The sequence below is a fragment of the Protomyctophum parallelum genome (genome assembly GCF_964188405.1).
Source record: "Protomyctophum parallelum genome assembly, chromosome: 20".
NCBI lineage: Eukaryota > Metazoa > Chordata > Actinopteri > Myctophiformes > Myctophidae > Protomyctophum > Protomyctophum parallelum.
In genome coordinates, this window is record NC_139718.1 from 2,099,222 (window position 1) to 2,119,798 (window position 20,577).

Consider the following 20,577-nt stretch of genomic DNA (forward strand, 5'->3'; position numbering starts at 1 on the left):
GTTGGGGTCCGTGACATGAAATATTGAGCACCACTGATATAGAAACATGAGGTTTTTCAGAAAACTGTCATTATTTAGAAGACATTTTTAAAATTTCGACGTCAGGCCTAAATGGGTTAAAAGATGACATTGGCTGGGTTTCCCAAAGACATTTTGTGTTGCACGTAGCTCTACACACCCCTCTAGACCGCACACAGAAGCCTGTGTCCTTTTTTGGGAAACACTGTCAAACACAACAACATAGAAATAGACAACCTAGACTAGAGCACAGCCATACCTGTCCTGATTGCGCCCGTAAAAGGCCTCCTGCATGAACACATTTTGAAGCAAACCCGTTTCCCTAAAGCCTCTTTAGCCTCACACACCGTCCACATGTGGCAGTAGTAAAACCATTCGCAGATAATTGTTTTACAGGGTGAAGAGAGCCTACTGTCAGCTGTCCAGCAGTCCAAATATTATTAAATTAAATGTCAGAGGCGAAGTGATGTCGGCAAGGTAAATGTAGGCCTATATGAAAACATTGTGCAAGTGAATTAAATTGAATAACACTCGATTGTGGGTTAATACATATAGTCTTATAGTCCGGCAGCCGACAGGCGTCTTTTGTTTAACCCATTTAGACCCGAGGACGATTCTACAAATGTCTTCTACATCCTGACAGTTTTCTGAAAAAACCTCATGTTTTTATGTCAGTGGTGCTCAACCTTTTCCATGTCAAGGACCCCCAATAATATATGTATTTCGCCACCGACCCCCATCTGAAAATATGTTGTTCCAGGGACCAACATATTTGGTCTACAAGCTATGAGCTCGTAGATCTGCTATTTTTCAATAGCTAAAGTATAACATAATGCTTGAAACACCAGAATGGGTTAAAGTGGGATATTTGGTATATAGTCTTTTTCATTGGCCTGAACTATTGTCTATATTCATACATTCATGAATCCACTTGCTGACCGGCTGTCACTATTGGGCTTTCTTTTTCATTAACATCCTACACCAGGCAAAATGGTCCAACATGTCAAACTTTCCTTATGCTTTAAGTAGCATGTGACATGTAAAACTAAGGGCTTTTCATGATTCTGAATACATTCCAGGCATTAGTTTTGCACAAAAAACACTCCTTGGGCTAAAAACGGCCATAGACGTCATGACAAATGTGATGAGGTCAGCACATTTTGGGCAAGTGGCTATGGCTGTTTGACATGTCACATGCTAATTCATGTCTCCACCCCCCCCCCCCCCATCTGAAAATATGTTGTTCCAGTGACCCCCCCTCCCCCCCAGAAGCAATGATTTTTCAAAAATAGCAGACCTACAAGCTCATAGCGCTATTTTTCAATAGCTAAAGTATAACATAATGCTTTAAAACACCAAAAGGTTCCTGCCCAGAATGGGTTAAAACATAATGGAAGTTTGACATCTTTGCTTGCCATAGGATGGTAATGGTCACAAGAAACCCCTATAAAAAAGCCCAATACTTTCAGCCAGTCAGCAAGTGGATTCATGAATGTATGTATATAGACAATATTTTAGGCCAATAAAAAAGACTATATTCCCACCCGTCAACCTCGACTGCCGGACTACTAGACAAGGAGGTTAAATGGGAGGCTATTGTGCAGTCAGAGTTACCAATACAAGCTAGTTAACCCATTGATGCCTGAGGCCGAATCTGGCCGAATCAGACTGCGTGCTTGACAAACTACAATGTGAAAGCAAACCCAGCCAACAATGTTACAACTACAGCCCTGAAGTCTACCAAACTATACAGTAGGTGTTAAAAAACTCTGTATAAGATGTCAATAGTGAGAGATACTCACATCCACGAGGATTGAACCGATCTTCTCCACCACGTTTCACTCTGTAGGAAGTAGAACAACAATGCATCAATGTCTGACTGTCTAACACAACGTCTCCACTAGCTGACACTACAGTGTTTCACTCTGTAGGAAGTAGAACAACAATGCATCAATGTCTGACTGTCTAACACAACGTCTCCACTAGCTGACACTACAGTGTTTCACTCTGTAGGAAGTAGAACAACAATGCATCAATCATCACATGTCTGAAAATAGTAAAATAGTGGTGATGCCCCACAAACATTACCCACACATAGTAAAGGGTTCTCCTGTAAACCGGGCCCCACAACAGGGTCTACTCACTTGAGATTCTCCAGCCCAGCAGAGAGCAGCATCTTCATTCCTGACTCATTCACCATGTTGAGACTCACGTCCAATTCTCTCAGATGGAGGGAGGGATTAGAAGTTAGAGCTGAGGCCAGAACTTCACAGCATCTCTCTGACAAGAAGCAGTTCTCCAGTCTAAATGAAGAAAAGAGAGAGAGTGAGAGTGAGAGTGTGAGAGAGTGAGAGAGAGAGAGAGAGAGAGAGAGAGAGAGAGAGAGAGAGAGAGAGAGAGAGAGAGAGAGAGAGAGAGAGAATATGATTCACATTGCATGTGAATTATTGCATGTGAATCACATTCAATGTGAATCACAATGGCATGTTCTAAGGGACCACTTGGAATTTATGAAAAGGGGGGCCTGGAGGAAAATATGGGAGGGTGATGCCTTTCTAATTGTAGTCAGAGGGAGGGTGAGTTAATAGTATTTCTAGTCCAAAGGAGGGTGATCCAATTCTGATAATAAAAATAGTCTGGGCTTTTATATATACATGTTTTACTGCAGCTTTTTAAAATTCAGTCGAACTTTGTCTAATAATACCCCTCTGTTGCTTTGACTTGTAGTTGGTACTTCCCAACGCTGGCCACGCGAGGCTACAGTTTATCATTGTTCCTCCTATGTGTCAATCATCTTGATTGGCCTATATACACACACACACACACACACACACACACACACACACAGTCGAGTCTATAAATCCGTCCGTCTTTCTCTCTCTACTCTGCCGATGCGAACGTAAATAAAAGCCTGTCTACTGAAGGATAGTCTGTCTCAGTCACTCATATCTCTGGACACTTTCTTCATACTGAGCAAGCACAGAAACGCTATTGGCCCATTTTGGACTGAGGTCGATAAAAAAAGGCTTCTAAATCCTAACATTATTCTGAAAACCCATGTTTCTATGTCAGTGGTGCTCAACCTTTTTCATGTCAAGGACCCCCAGAATTATCTCTATTGGGCCACGGACCCCATCTGAAAATATGTAGTTCCAGAGACCCCCCAGAAGCAAATACTTTAGTTAAAAATGTTCGCTCTGAAATATATATTCAATGATTTGTGCCACATTTTAACGATAAATAGTAGACCTACAATTAAGCTCGAAGCGCGCGCGCTTCTGAAAGAATATATATATTCAAAGATTTGTGTTGCCTTTTCACGATTTTTCGAAAATAGCAGACCTACAAGCTCGTAGCGCGCCACTCGGTGGCACGCTATGAGCTTGTAGATCTGCTATTTTTCAATAGCTAAAGTATAACATAATGCTTAGTTATAACACCAAAAGCGGTTCCCGCCCCAAAATGGGTTAAAACACCAAAAGGGGTTTCCGCCCAAAATGTGTTAATTTTTTTTTTTTATATATTTTTTATCACACGATTTTGTAACCCATTTTTCACCCCTGTGTCAATCATCTAATGTGATCCTGGGCTCTACACACCCTCCGCCAACCTGGGGAGAGCAACGGACTTAACTCATGCTTCCTTCATGCTTGAGTGTCCAAGTTGCTCCTTTACACCTGACAGGGGGGAGTTTCCCTGGTTGGACGTAGCGCGTGGAAGGAACACGTTATTCCAACCAGTTCCTTTCCCCTCCATCAGGCGCCCCGGCTGGCCTGGGGGAGGCAGTTTAGAGACCAGGATTACTGCATGTTTTTGTGAGGGTACCTACCCTAGGGGGAAATGGGAAAATGTGTTAATTATAAAGCAAGCTATGCTACTACACTTTCAAATATGGAGTATACGGTTGTCTACGCACATACTGTACACGTAGTTAGCACAATTAGGTACCGTTAGCCTAGCTACTTTTATAAACGTAGATAGCAGCGAAAAAGTTAATATAAATATTCAAAACTAGGGGATGACACTGACAACAAAACACATTGAACCAATCAGAGGTGTTTAGGTTTTAAATGTGGTATCTCAGCATAAAGACTACATACATTAGTCACTGTATCTTATCAATATTATGGTCAGTGTGAGTTACCATGATATTAACCTCATCCACACTCTTCAAATACTACCACCATCATAACTACATTATAATCACTTACTATAACAGAACTTTACTTAACCAAATACAAATACAAATTTTAAATGAATCTCACCTGAGAGTCTCCAGACAACAGTTTGGGCTCTTCAGTGCAGCACAGATGAGATCCAGTCCAGAATCCTTCAAGACGTTTCCACTCAGGTCCAGTTCTCTCAAATGGGACGGATTGGAGCTGAGAGCTGAAGCCACAACTTCAATGTGTTCCTTCTTGAGGTCACAGCCAGCAAGTCTGTAATTACAGATTAAATGTAAAATCAGAGATGATCAAAACAGAACAGACCATGTTCACTATCAAGGAGGTTCCCTGTGGTGCTGTCTGAAATGCTGTGTGTGTGTGTGTGTGTGTGTGTGTGTGTGTGTGTGTGTGTTTGGATACTTTCCTAGCTAAGCAAATAGCGGCAGTGAGTAACACATATTTAATTGAAATGTGCTCATAACTTTCCACTGTTGTCATTTGATTGTAAAACAAACATTCAATAATTAAAACGATCCCAACTCGCTGCTTTTCCACTCTATGGCAGTGAAGTGAATAAATGTTCTGTCAACAGATGAACAGTCTGTACGACCGCATGCCATGGCAAAATCACCCTGATATCACTAAATATACTAAACACAAATCACACTTGAATTGGATTGCAATACTAATATATATAAATATGAAGTGAGGGTCTCTCTCTCTCTCTCTCTCTCTGAATGAAGTATATAGTGATCTAACATGTTAACATTCACACTACTAACCTGGCTGTTGTGCAGTTCTTCACAGCTGGGACCAGTCTCTGTCGCCCCTCCTGTGATGTGTTGTATTTCTGCAGGTCCAACTCCTCCAGAACCTGCTTTGACATCATCAGCATGGAGGCCAGAGCTGAACACTGGGGCACAGTGAGTTCCTTCCCTGAGCTGTTCTCTGACTCCAGGTACTGTTGGATCCCCTGACTTACTGACGGGTCGTTCATCTCCATCAGACAGTGGAAGATGTTGATACATCTGTCAGGAGAGGCATCATCATCATTCATCTCCTTCAGGTTGTCGATGACTCTCTGGATCTCCTCTGGACTGTTCTCTGTCTGACCCAGCAGGCCTCCTAACAGACTCTGGTTGGACTGCAGTGAGAGACCATGAAGGAAGCGGACAAAGAGGTCCAGTTGTCCACTCTTACTCTGCAGGGTTTTCTTTATAGCAGCCTCCAGGAAGTCAGACAGGGAACGTTTACTGTTGAAACGGCTGTCTCCCAGGAATGTCTTCAGGACCTCCGTGTTCTTCTGAGTGAAACAGTGATACAGGTAGACTGCAGCCAGAAACTCCTGGAAGCTCAGATGAACGAAGCAGTAGACCGTTTTCTGGAAGAACAAACCGTCTTCTTTGAAGAACTTTGTGCAAAAGCCCAGGTTCTTCAAGTCCACGTTCACATCAAGACCACACGCCTTCAGGTCCTCCTCATAGAAAATGATGTTGCCTTTGACCAGTTGGTGAAACGCCAGCTTGCCCAGCTTCAGAAGAACCTTCCCTGCATCCTTTATGAGCTTTCCTCTGTCTGCCTCGCCTTGTGCAGGATTCTGCCGCTGTATCTCACCCATCAGGAAGTGACAGAACAGCTCAACCAGGGTTTTGGGCAGCCTGAATGTCGTTCCCATGTTCTTCACCATGTTCTTCACAACGGTAGCAAGGATCCAACAGAAGACTGGGATTTCACACATGGTGAGGAGGATCTTTGATTCTTTGATGTAAGAGAGGATTGATCTGGCCTGGTTCTCATCACTGAACGTCTTCTCGAAGAACTCCTTCTTCTGGTCATCTCTGATGAACCCTCGTACTTCTGTCATCCTGTTTACAAACTCCTTAGGGATATGATTGGCTGCTACAGGTCGCGAGGTTATCCAGATGCGAGCAGAGGGGAGGAGCTTCCCCTTGATGAGGTTTACAAGGAGATCTTCCACTGGGTAAGAGTCGTTGACATTCATGAGGCCAATTTCTGTTTTGAAATCAAACTTGAAATTATTTTCATCATAACCATCCAGAACAAACATGACTTTGAAGGGGCTGTTGCTGTAGTTTCCTGACTTCTGCACTTCAGTGAAGATAAGATTAAGAACGTCTTCCTCAATACATCTGGTTTCCACGATGCAGCAGTGAATTAGCTGTGCCAAAGTAAACTTTTTTCCCTTGAGCATATTTAACTGGCGGAACTTGAGCGGGAACACGAGGTGTGGGTCTTGGGGGAAACATTTCTTGGCCCAGTCGAACATAAATCTGTGTACAAGGATCGTTTTCCCAATTCCTGCACAGCCAACGGTCAGCACTGTTCTTATGATTCGTCCAGAAAGATCTTTGAACATCTGACCGAGTTGGATTTCCTCTCTTGCCTTCTTCATCTCCATCTGTCTGACCTCATGATGGCTGTGGATGTCTGTTCTTTCGATGTCTACATTGTAGAGCGGAGCGAAGACGTTTTCAAACACGACCTCAGTCTCTGTGCCCAAATTTACCCTCAGATATGTGCTGTTCATGTTGTGTTGAAGCTGCTTTTCATAGTCAGTGATGTGACGATATCCTGGTGTTCTCTTCAACAGACCTGTAGCGAACAAAGCAATTCTATGTTTAACAGCCTTGGAGAGAGAGAGACACAGAGAGAGAGAGAGAGAGAGAGAGAGAGAGAGAGAGAGAGAGAGAGAGAGAGACTGACAGACACATAGACACACACACACACACACACACACACACACACACACACACACACACACACACACACTAAGGCTGTCCCCAAACATTCAAGGTTTGAATGTTCGCTCGTTAGGGTTGGCACACACACACACACACACACACACACACACACACACACACACACACAGACAGACACACACACACACACCCACATGGTGGGTGAAGAGACCATTTCCTTACCTCTCAGTTTGGCGGCCCTCTCCCTCTCTTGTCTTGCCTCGTGTTCTCCTGTCAAAGCTGAGATGTGAGACAGTGATTGGTCAGTGAGATGTGAGACAGTGATTGGTCAGTGAGATGCGAGACAGTGATTGGTCAGTGAGATGTGAGACAGTGATTGGTCAGTGAGATGAGAGACAGTGATTTGTCAGTGAGACTATAGGATCATTCTCGTCTTCACATAATGTCATTACATTTTTAAATTCCCCTGCGAATGCTTCCTAGTAAAACAGGAAGTGAACAGATCCACGTCCGGGTTGCACCATCTAGCTCCACCCCCCTCATAGAGTTGTGGGAGGAGTTTCAAGTCAATCCGACAAACCGGAAGTAGGAATTATAGTTTTATGAAAGTGGAAGTCCTACTCAGAAGCAAAGATTTGAGTTAAAAACGTTCTCTCTGAAAGAGTATATTCAGGGGGGGCCCGGCTCTCTCTCTCTCTACCCGACTACGGATAAGAGCTCTCTGGTGGAGCTGTTGCCCCCGCGATCCGACTACGGACAAGCGGTTGAAGATGGACGGACAACAACCACTATACTAATGACAAGTATTTCTACAGCTTTAAGTCCAAAAATCTGAACACACACACACACACACACACACACACACACACACACACACTAAACTATACGTACCTCTGTAAAGCGGGTTGTCTACAGCGTCGCTCTGCTCCACACTGAACCGGTTCTTTATCGCACAGGATATTCTTTGAACTCTTCTCCCTTCCTCGTCGTCGCTGATCGTCACCGTCCGGGAGTCGGGTCCGATCCATTCCTCATCGTTGTAGATCCTGGTCTCGTTGGGTTTGGGTCGAGTCCATTTCTCATCGTGGAACCTCCATCGATAGCTGACCACGCCCGACTCTGTGAGGTCTCCGATGCAGTGCAGCGTGCAGTTGCGGTAGTTGGAGTCACATGGTGCCACGATGGATAGCTCTGGATGTGGGACTCTCTCTGTTGAGGACACAGAATGAAGACATGAAGAATGAAGGCACCACACATCTATTTATGAACACACGCACATACGCACACGCTGAGGCAACTGACTGAAGACGAGATGTTAACATGCCTCCTGCTGACCCTGAACTGACCTCATGCTTCCTTCTATGCATGAGGAGTCGAAGCCCCTTCTTTTCACCTGACAGGAGAGGGAGTTTGAGTTTCCCCAGTTGGAAACGCAGCGCGTGGAAGGAACGCGAACACGTTATTCCAAGCAGTTATTCCTTTCCCCTCCATCAGGCGCCCCGGCTGGCCAGAGGGAGGCGGTATAGAGACCAGTTCCCAGGATCCCAGGACCACAGGATCTACTGGTAGCCTACTGGGGGGAAGCCACACTGTGTGTCATAGGATCAAAATGTCACTTTGACGCATTCAGTAGATCGGATCCTGTGATCTTTTGTGGCCAAATGTAATTTATTGGGGTCTAGTAGGACTATAGTAAAGAATATAAAAAGAAATCGCTATAAGATTTTGTAAATAAATACATATTTAGCCCTGTGCTCGAATGCCCCCGCCCCCCTGTCAGAAACTGCTAAAATCCCTAAAACGAAAGAAAGCAGCAAATTAAAAATAAATTACACTCACCTTTTACTTTCTCTAATAACAACCTAAAACATGAACCTTGGTTGTAAAAAGTTGTCCTTTAAGGACATTTAAGACTTCTAGAATACCTCAAAGCCAAAGGCTCTAAAATAAAAATACCATTACTGCATCAAAAGTAATCAGCAAACCATGCTATAAAAACTGGTCAAACATTGTCCAGATTATTAAATAATAAAGAAAGAGGCAACAATAGTGAAAATAGCCGATCTACAAGTTCACAACGAGTTTGTAGATCGGCTATTTTCCCAATATTTATCTGTGGAACCATTCTGTTGCTTGTCTGGGTGTGGGGTCCCCTGTTCAAATATGATTACTTTGGGGGGTCACAGCCTGAAAAGGTTGAGAACCACTGATATAGACTAACTGAATATTCCTAGCCTTGATATAAAATAAAAATGTTGTAATTTGCGTAACCTTATGTAACTATTCATTAATTCACTCGTAGGCCTATAAAAATCCATTTGGAAAAAGAAAAATATCACACCTCTGTGAAGTGAGGGGCGCTCAGTTCGCATTATCTAACGTTTGGATAGTTGGTGTAAAGGTGACGTATGTTTGCTCAGTAGTTGCTGATGTCTGCTCAGGAGGTTTGAGTGTTTGTAGTTGTTTATTTGGGCTTGTTGTTTCTAAAGTGTAGTTGTTTATTTGGTCTTGTTTCTAAAGTGTAGTTGTTTATTTGGGCTTGTTGTTTCTAAAGTGTAGTTGTTTATTTGGTCTTGTTTCTAAAGTGTAGTTGTTTATTTGGTCTTGTTTCTAAAGTGTAGTTGTTTATTTGGTCTTGTTTCTAAAGTGTAGTTGTTTATTTGGTCTTGTTTCTAAAGTGTAGTTGTTTATTTGGTCTTGTTTCTAAAGTGTAGTTGTTTATTTGGTCTTGTTTCTAAAGTGTAGTTGTTTATTTGGTCTTGTTTCTAAAGTGTAGATGTTTATTTGGTCTTGTTTCTAAAGTGTATTTGTTTATTTGGTCTTGTTTCTAAAGTGTAGTTGTTTATTTGGTCTTGTTTCTAAAGTGTAGTTGTTTATTTGGTCTTGTTTCTAAAGTGTAGTTGTTTATTTGGTCTTGTTTCTAAAGTGTAGTTGTTTATTTGGTCTTGTTTCTAAAGTGTAGTTGTTTATTTGGTCTTGTTTCTAAAGTGTAGTTGTTTATTTGGTCTTGTTTCTAAAGTGTAGTTGTTTATTTGGACTTGTTTCTAAAGTGTAGTTGTTTATTTGGGCTTGTTTCTAAAGTGTAGTCGTTTATTTGGGCTTGTTTCTAAAGTGTATTGTTTATTTGGACTTGTTTCTAAAGTGTAGTTGTTTATTTGGTCTTGTTTCTAAAGTGTAGTTGTTTATTTGGTCTTGTTTCTAAAGTGTAGTTGTTCATTTGGTCTTGTTTCTAAAGTGTAGTTGCTTAGTTGGGCTTGTTTCTCAATGTTGTATAAACCAGTGGTTCTCATTTTCATGCCATAACCCCCCAAAATGAATGCATTTGTCTGCGGACCCCCATCTGAACATATTTCCTGTCAGGGACCCGTATCGCTGCGGTGCGCCAGGGGAGTAGAACAAATCATAAAGGACAGACAATAACAGATCCATAACGACGAGTCATACTTACTCATCTCCTTAAGCAGGTAAGTCTTGCCGTGAAGTCTTTCGTTGAGCTCCACAGAATACAGCCCGATGTCTTCTGCGGTCATGTTGTCGATGACCAGCCGTCCGGTGTCTGGGTCCAGTGTGGAGCGGTGTCTATACGTCCCGTAGTAATCCAGACCATGAACCAGATACCACTCCGCTACCAAGTCGCCTCCGTGCCTCCACAGGATGCTGGTGACGCCTTCAGGAACAGAGCGGTAGTCTGGGAACAGTTCCACGCGGATGCCTCCGCCTCGTGGTGGAAGGTATTTCACTCGGTCATCTCTTGGCCCTCCAGCTTTAAATTAATACACGTTGGTGTTCTTTAGTGTTTTTGATATTTCAAAACCCAGAATAACCACTTTTAAAAAAAAGGCCCAACACTGGTTATGGTTATGAACATTAAATCTTACCAACACGGAGCTGGATGGTACTGTAGCCCACGTGTGGAACGAGACAGCGGTAGGCCCCGATGTCCAAGAGCCTCACCCCGGTCAGCCTCAGGGAGATGTTACCGTGTTGCAGCTCCTCGTGAAACAGGAACGTCCTCCGTTTGTACAAGAGGTTCACGACAGTGGTAATGGGACGTCCATCTTGGAAAACGTAAACGTTTGGTGGGTTCAGGTCAGCTCTGGTCCAAATCACTGACCGTCTCTCCATGTTGAGCGGAGGGTCAACGAGACACGGAAGGATCGCCTCGCCTCCCAGTCTGGCCTGCACAGGTTGAGAGGACCCGTTGACCTGGTGGAGTCCTAAAAACACAACACAGGTTGAGAGGACCCGTTGACCTGGTGGAGTCCTAAAAACACAACACAGGTTGAGAGGACCCGTTGACCTGGTGTTGTCCTAAAAACACAACACAGGTTGAGAGGACCCGTTGACCTGGTGGAGTCCTAAAAACACAACACAGGTTGAGAGGACCCGTTGACCTGGTGGAGTCCTAAAAACACAATGCTGTCACGTGAGCTAGAGCAGTGGTTCCCAAAGTGGGGTCCGGGGACCCCCAGGGGTCCTTGAGGCAGTTCCAGGGGTTCCCCAGCTAAATGATAGTTTGGAACCAAATGGACCCTTATGGGTCTGTAACTCTGAGAGTGTACAAATGGAACCAAATGGACCCTTATGGGTCTGGACAAATGGAACCAAATGGACCTTTATGGGTCTGTAACCATGAGTGTACAAATGGACCCTTATGGGTCTGTAACTCAGAGTGTACAAATGGAACCAAATGGACCCTTATGGGTCTGTAACTCTGAGAGTGTACAAATGGAACCAAATGGACCCTTAAGGGTCTGTAACTCAGAGAGGTAATTCAGGGGGTCATAAACACTGCCCAGAGGATCATGGCATGTCCCCGTCCATCTCTGGAGGACCTCTACAAGAGACACTGTAGCAGGAGAGCCAACAGCATCCTCAAGGACCCATCCCACCCAGGTCACCACCTGCTGCAGCTCATGCCCTCAGGGAGGCGCTATAGGGTCATCAAGACAAGGACTAACAGACTGAAGGACAGTTTCTACCCCAGAGCAGTCATAGCTCTAAACACTGACACTTGAACTCTGACACTCGACACTTTATGAACTACAAGTAAGACGCGCAAACGCGGGAAGCGAACGCAGCTCGTGTGTGTGTGGTTGTGTGTGTGTGTGTGTGTGTGTGTGTGTGTGTGTGTGTGTGTGTGTGTGTGTGTGTGTGTGTGTGTGTGTGTGTGCTACAGCTGCGCCCTGTGTGTGTGTGTGTGTGTGTGTGTGTGCTACAGCTGCGCCCTCTGGTGGCGGGCGGGTGGTGTCACAGCGGGACAGACAGACACACACACACACAGACATGAGCAGCAGGGTCTCATAGTAAGTGGCTCACTGCGTTCGCAAAAAGGACTTACTGTGCAATATGCCTTAAATGTTTGTATTTTGTGTTTTATATAGAGTATTATGTCTTTTGTTTTAAATGCACTGAGCTGGTTTGCAAATCAATTTCGTTGTCTCGTACAATGACAATAAAGATATTTTGATTCTGATTCTGAGAGAGTGTACAAATGGAACCAAATGGACCCTTATGGGTCTGTAACTCTGAGAGTGTACAAATGGAACCAAATGGACCCTTATGGGTCTGTAACTCTGAGAGTGTACAAATGGAACCAAATGGACCCTTATGGGTCTGTAACTCTGAGAGTGTACAAATGGAACCAAATGGACCCTTATGGGTCTGTAACTCTGAGAGTGTACAAATGGAACCAAATGGACCCTTATGGGTCTGTAACTCTGAGAGTGTACAAATGGAACCAAATGGACCCTTATGGGTCTGTAACTCTGAGAGTGTACAAATGGAACCAAATGGACCCTTAGGCCTATGGGTCTGTAACTCAGAGAGTGTACAAATGGACCCTAACGGGTCAGTTAAATTAACATTGATTTTACAATATAAATTGGGGGTCCCAGAGATAGAAATGCCATTAAATGGGGGTCCGTAGACTAATGCATGTCAAACTGGGGGTCCTTGACATTAAGCCGTAAAAATCTTCTCTTATGGGGGTCCCTGCATGGCATAGCTTTTCAAATGGTGCTCAATTAGTGTCAATTTTGGGGGCTAAACAAGTGACGTGGCGGGAGAGTAATTTAAAACTGCTAAACAAAGAGTATGTATTAAATATAGTATAGCATATAATAAAATAACATAAAATGTATAGTCACGATTCACCGATCCAGGATGACTTGATTCTAAGCTTAAAATAATTTATATACGGTAAATATTTTTTGAAAATCTCATGGGGAAAAAACGAATGGCCTATTTTAAGTGGAACCACCACAAAATGGCCTAGTGTATTTAACTTTCTGTTTTAGGAACTGAGGGACAGGGTGGAGGGGATGGGCCAATGGGAAATGTGTAGGCTAGTAGTTTGTCAATAATCTGACCTTTTCAGAATTTTTGCCTTTTTACCTATTGTTTTGATGAATTGAAAACGGTGGGCCCTATTGTAAACAAGTGTAATTCTTTACGGTGTCATCCACTCACAGTTAACAGTCTTTGTATTGAGTTGTACTTGAAATGTATAGTACTGTAATTATTCTGCAAGCTGTTAATAAATCAATCAAATCAATACACATTCATAAAAATGAGAACTGAAAACGAGAACACATTCAGTATTTAGTACCGTATCTTAACAGCAGCTTTTCCCACTGCGTGCGAGGCTTTACAGTTTCCCGAAAATAAACAAAAAGCGACTGTAGCCTATGCACTGGGCCAGGGCTATATACTTACCCCGTGCACACTGACTGCAGCTGAGCCCTGCTACAACTCCCAACATATGGGGTGCTTGTGCAATGTGTTAGTCCGTAGTTTTCAATAAATTCGTGGTTTATAATGTCAAAGGACACCTACGGACGGCTGCAATTTGAAACTGGCCCCTGAATCCCCCCTTTTCTCCTCACTGTGTTTCTTTTCCATTTTACCTCCTTTATGATGAATTCCTGTTCTGTTCCTTGACTATATAGAAGTGTCTATTTGTACGTCTCTAAATGTTTTGATGAATTGAACATGGTGGCCGGTGTTCTGTTTGTTCTGTTCTGTGTCCGGACCCTGTTGTAAACAAGTGTACCGGATGCGCTCCCTATAGCTCCCTCACTAGTTGAGGAAGTTTCGACAGAAATCGGCCACAGACTGCATTTCTTTATTGAAAACTACGGACTAATAGTTCTATATTCCTACAAGCAAAACATGTAAAAATCCATCAACTTCATCTACGATAAAAAAAAATCTAAATCTTAGGCTACCGTTAGCGATAGTAGCACAAGCCCAGGTCAGGACTACAACAACGCAGTGATAGTCGAGTGTAAATACAGTTGTATACAGTATCGTTTAATACCTCTCACAGGTGCTGTGTAGTAACCGCTGGGTCTGATCCCCAGCATCATCACCAACATGTAGAAATACATCCTCATCGTCCAACAGCAACAACCCGTCTCTAGTGTGACCGAGAGAGAGACAGACGCCATCGTTACACTCCCGACGCCCCAGAGAACCAAGGAAGGAATGATATAGGGACTTAAGGACGCTCCACTACCAAGAGTCCACTACGAGGAAGTGCTGCGGCTGTGAGTCTGACGCCCACGCCGTAGCTGTCAAACAGCCTCCGGCGACGGCGACATTGGTTGCCATGGTGACGCGTCCATGCAGCATGTGTCAAACACATTATTATTATTATTATTAAAACACCGCGTCGCGCGTCAGCTAACTTAACCGATATTGCTTACATGCACTGGACATGATCATCAGTGGAAAGAGGATATAGCCTACTGGAGCAATCTGTGTTCTGTGTTATTCTAAAACCAGTTTAATGAGGACGTGTACATTAATCAATTGTATTAAGGAAACACTGCAGTGTAGGCCTACTGTGTAGCCTATTATAGCCTGCAGAATATTCTGTCTGTCTGTCTACTATACGTGCCGTAAACAATAAACATGGAGTGCTGTCACTGTGTGGGGACTGGGGAGCTCAGGGCTGTGCCTCCATGCCCAAAAGAACAGTGCGTGGCGGCTGCGTGCGTAGAGAGAGAGAGAGAGAGAGAGAGAGAGAGAGAGAGAGAGAGAGAGGGGGGGGGGGTCCAGTCCCAGACGGCACGACACATGCACGTTATGACTATGAGTGTAAATTCATCACCATAGATTTCACTGTGGAGGCTAGTTTATGAATGGGATAAAGGCCTGCTGCGTTTCCAATTTCTGCGAATGACAGTGTGAAGGCAAACCACAGCAAATTAAATATGCAAGAATCCCAAATTCATTGAGTCTACCGAAATGGAGTCTGGGGTTTGGGGGCCCTTGGGGGACATTTTGGGGGCCTTTACAGCTATTTCACATGAGAAATGTACCATGATCTGATGTTATTTATATTATTAACTTCTTCCCGCCATTAACATAAGACACACAATGTACTACAAAAGAAAACAGTCAGACAAAGGTTGGGGTATGAAATCACGGATCTGTGAGAGTGAGGATGTTCTGAATGAGTGTGAGTGACGCCCTGGCTGCACGCATACACTCAACCAACCATGTGCACGTGCACGTGCACGTGCACTTGAACTGAACACACATACGGGCTAAGTAATCACCAAAGCTTGTTATTCCATAGATTGACAGTCATACTGTCAACAGGGTCCACCATGTTCAATTCATCAAAACATTTAGAGACGTACAAATAGACACTTCTATATATTAAAGAACAGAACAGGAATTCATCATAAAGGAAGCTAAAAGGGAAAAGATACATACTGCAAGTCACAAACATATTGCAAGTCACACACACACACACACACACACACACACACACACACACACACACACACACACACACACACACACACACACACACACACACACACACACACACACACACACACACACTCAAAACAACAAGCATATAAACAGCTGCAACCACATACAGCACAACCACACTGACAAAATGACTGTATAAGTCATAAAGTTTATATGACCAGTGAATACTTGATACTAATACTTTTGTATTTTTACTAGTACATTTTTTATTCTGGACTTTTACTTGTAGAGTGCTTCCAGCACTGAGAAGAACCACCAGTGTTTACTGTTTATAAACGTACTTGTTGAAGTATTTGGTGAGAATGTGACCTTAAGTCTAGTTTCTGCCGTAGTAGAAAGGGCGGCGACGGTCGAGCAGGTTTAAGTATCGAGCACACACACACACCCGATGTTAGAGGTCAGAGTTCAGATTTAGGTCTCTTGAATCTTGGGACACGTTCTAGCGCGCACATGCGTGCGCCGTTCCGTTGTCATGCCAGGGACCCCCACATGTACACGTATCAGCCCTGTGGACCCCCACATGAACACTTATCAGCCCTGTGGACCCCCACATGAACACCTATCAGCCCTGTGGACCCCCACATGAACACCTATCAGCCCTGTGGACCCCCACATGAACACCTATCAGCCTGTGGACCCCCACATGAACACCTATCAGCCCTGTGGACCCCCACATGTACACTTATCAGCCCTGTGGACCCCCACATGTCCACTTATCAGCCCTGTGGACCCCCACATGTACACCTATCAGCCCTGTGGACCCCCACATGTCCACTTATCAGCCCTGTGGACCCCCACATGAACACTTATCAGCCCTGTGGACCCCCACATGTACACCTATCAGCCCTGTGGACCCCCACATGTACACTTATCAGCCCTGTGGACCCCCACATGTACACCTATCAGCCCTGTGGACCCCCACATGTACACCTATCAGCCCTGTGGACCCCCACATGTACACCTATCAGCCCTGTGGACCCCCACATGTACACCTATCAGCCCTGTGGACCCCCACATGAACACTTATCAGCCCTGTGGACCCCCACATGAACACCTATCAGCCCTGTGGACCCCCACATGTACACTTATATATATATATATAAGATGTGCCAGGGACCCCCAAATGAACACTTATTAGCCCGCGGACCCCCATAATAATACAGCATCAAAATAAGTTTAATCACTTTAACCCTATTTTATTCGTCGGCTAGTTTAGAATAGTTTTTTTTTTTAAAGCATTATATGTAATTATTGTGAAACATTTTAACAACAGACACGATTCTCTCACGTGATCACACACGCTTTTCAAGATGGCGTCGCCAAATATTACCAATGTCACGGGGTGTTTTCAGAAGGCCTGGTCAACGATGAGCTCTTTCACATAAACCTCACAGCTCGCTGCTAGGGACAGATAGCAGCCTGTCAGGACCTCTGGATAGCAGCCTGTCAGGACCTCTGGATAGCAGCCTGTCAGGACCTCTATAGGGACAGATAGCAGCCTGTCAGGACCTCTAGATAGCAGCCTGTCAGGACCTCTGGATAGCAGCCTGTCAGGACCTCTATAGGGACAGATAGCATCCTGTCAGGACCTCTAGATAGCAGCCTGTCAGGACCTCTATAGGGACAGATAGCAGCCTGTCAGGACCTCTAGGGACAGATAGCAGCCTGTCAGGACCTCTATAGGGAGAGATAGCATCCTGTCAGGACCTCTGGATAGCATCCTGTCAGGACCTCTATAGGGAGAGATAGCATCCTGTCAGGACCTCTGGATAGCATCCTGTCAGGACCTCTGGATAGCAGCCTGTCAGGACCTCTAGGGACAGATAGCAGCCTGTCAGGACCTCTATAGGGAGAGATAGCATCCTGTCAGGACCTCTGGATAGCAGCCTGTCAGGACCTCTAGGGACAGATAGCAGCCTGTCAGGACCTCTAGGGACAGATAGCAGCCTGTCAGGACCTCTATAGGGAGAGATAGCATCCTGTCAGGACCTCTAGATAGCAGCCTGTCAGGACCTCTATAGGGACAGATAGCAGCCTGTCAGGACCTCTAGGGACAGATAGCAGCCTGTCAGGACCTCTAGGGACAGATAGCAGCCTGTCAGGACCTCTAGATAGCAGCCTGTCAGGACCTCTATAGGGACAGATAGCAGCCTGTCAGGACCTCTAGATAGCAGCCTGTCAGGACATCTAGATAGCAGCCTGTCAGGACCTCTAGATAGCAGCCTGTCAGGACCTCTATAGGGACAGATAGCAGCCTGTCAGGACCTCTAGATAGCAGCCTGTCAGGACCTCTATAGGGACAGATAGCAGCCTGTCAGGACCTCTATAGGGAGAGATAGCAGCCTGTCAGGACCTCTATAGAGACAGATAGCATCCTGTCAGGACCTCTAGGGACAGATAGCATCCTGTCAGGACCTCTATAGGGAGAGATAGCATCCTGTCAGGACCTCTAGGGACAGATAGCAGCCTGTCAGGACCTCTAGGGACAGATAGCAGCCTGTCAGGACCTCTAGGGACAGATAGCAGCCTGTCAGGACCTCTATAGGGAGAGATAGCAGCCTGTCAGGACCTCTGGATAGCAGCCTGTCAGGACATCTAGATAGCAGCCTGTCAGGACCTTGTAGATCATTTTCAGCATGAAACCAAGTGTAAAAGTGTGAAATATGTCATTACGACGGCATCAAGTCCCGCCAAAATACATTTTAGTCGACAAAATCAACCGTAGATTTAGTCGACTAAAACTAGACTTAACACTAACACATTCCAGGTGACTAAAACTAAATGAAAACTATTCAAAAGACTATGACTAAAACTAAAATCAAAATTTGCCAAAAACAACACTGCTGACTGCTGTACATAATGTATTCACCGCTGGCCTGTGACATAACTGAGATGCATTGGCTTGCATCGCCCTCTAGTGGTTATGCAGATTAGCACACCCACAGGTGTCAGTATACAATTTACAATTTATGCATTTAGCAGACGCTCTTAATCCAGAGCGATTTACATTAAGCAAGAACAAAAGCATGGGAATACATCACATAAAAGCATTTATCATGAAACATGCGTAAGCTAAGAAAGTAACAGTGGAATATCTATATAATCCTACATATATACTACTATGCTATACATATGTACTATGGCGTGCTATGACTATATACAATGCAATTATAGTGCTGTCTACATAACATGCTATGAGTCTTTATCAAATGCTAACTAAGTCTACAGAAATGCTAAGGGGGTAGGGTAAGTGCTATGGGCCTTGATGGAGTCTGAAAAGGTGGGTTTTCAGACTACGGCGGAAGATTGGGAGTGATGCTGCAGTTCTGACTGCAATGGGAAGTGCATTCCACAGTTTTGGAGCCAGTGCATTCCACAGTTTTGCCTCCCCCTGGCCAGCCAGGGCGCCTGATGGAGTGGAAAGGAACTGGTTGGAATAACGTGTTCCTTCCACGCGCCACGTCCAACCAGGGAAACTCCCCCCTGTCAGGTGTAAAGGAGCAACTTGGACACTCAGGCATGAAGGAAGCATGAGTTCAAGTCCGTTGCTCTCCCCTTGTCCCTAAAATATGGGGACTGTCTAGGTTGGCGGAGGGTGTGTAGAGCCCAGGATCACATTAGATCATTGACACAGGGGTGAAAAATTGGTTACAAAATCGTGGGATAAAAATTATATATAAAAAAAAGAAGTTTACTCAAGTACAGTCCTTGAGTAAACTTAATTACTTTACAACCACTGCTTTTCCACAACTACACCTGACCTTAAAGATGGAGTGCCGTGATTGTTATGCTTTTTCCAATGTTTCATGTGTTTAAGAGGTGACAGTACTTCATTATGTGCAATGATGTCTTCCCTTTGTATTTAGGGTTTCTTCCTGGAGGCTGAAACCTTGACAGTCAAACTGTAATATAGTGACATCACACTATCAGCCCCTCCCCTAACCCCTCAGCCTTTATCATACAACAGCTGTGGCTTCAGTTCAGGTGGATCACCACCCATCAGGCAAACCAGGCATAGGTGGGCATGTCCACGGAAAAAACACATTTTAACAAATACTGTACAATATTTTGAAAAACATCTTCCTCCTTATATAACAATAAGACCTGATGATCATGTTCTAGGGTGGGGAAGAAATCATGGCACTCCATCTTTAAACGAGCAAAGTTTCATCATCTTCATGGTTAACTTTAATCTACTGCTGTCGCTGGAAGTTATGATGTAATGAAGAAAGCAGGTAATCAAGTTATGATGTAATGAAGAAAGCAGGTAATCAAGTTATGATGTAATGAAGAAAACAGGTAATCAAGTTATGATGTAATGAAGAAAACAGGTAATCAAGTTATGATGTAATGAAGAAAGCAGGTAATCAAGTTATGATGTAATGAAGAAAACAGGTAATCAAGTTATGATGTAATGAAGAAAACAGGAAATCAAGTGAGTACTTTGGGTGGTGTGTGTGTGTGTGTGTGTGTGTGTGTGTGTGTGTGTGTGTGTGTGTGTGTGTGTGTGTGTGTGTGTGCATGTTGCAGTGGTGGAAAAAGTACTCAATTGTTTTACTTAAGTAAAAGTACCAATAATGCAATTTTAGAACCACTTTGTTTAGTACAATCGGCATCAAAATGTACTTAAAGTACTACAAGTAAAAGTACTCATTGTGCAGAATATGCCATTTCAGTCACAAGTTAAAAATGTGTACAAAATCTATTGAAAATAGCAGATCTACAAGCTTATAATTTGTGAGCTTTTAGATCGGCTATTTTCAAATGGCCGAAATGTATAGGGTTGAATTGGTTAATGTATGTTTTCTAATCAAAATTAAAATCTCCAAAGTAACTTGTAACAAAAGTTTTCAAATAATTGTAGTGAAGTAACTGTACAAATT

At 44.0% G+C, this 20,577-nt stretch overlaps 1 protein-coding gene across 1 annotated transcript; it reads right to left on the reverse strand.

Moving 5' to 3' along the window:
• Positions 1 to 966: 966 nt before the first annotated feature.
• On the reverse strand, positions 967 to 7,168 carry LOC310878414 (protein NLRC3-like; the record flags this gene model as incomplete). The annotated part of the gene is made up of 6 exons (XM_083792745.1): positions 7,127 to 7,168; positions 4,967 to 6,797; positions 4,284 to 4,457; positions 2,163 to 2,321; positions 1,838 to 1,861; positions 967 to 994 (listed from the first exon to the last, which is right to left on the reverse strand). Exons 2-6 carry the CDS (start codon positions 6,730 to 6,732, stop codon positions 967 to 969), a joined length of 2,151 nt encoding a protein of 716 aa, XP_083648871.1. The 5' UTR covers positions 6,733 to 6,797; positions 7,127 to 7,168.
• Positions 7,169 to 20,577: the final 13,409 nt, after the last annotated feature.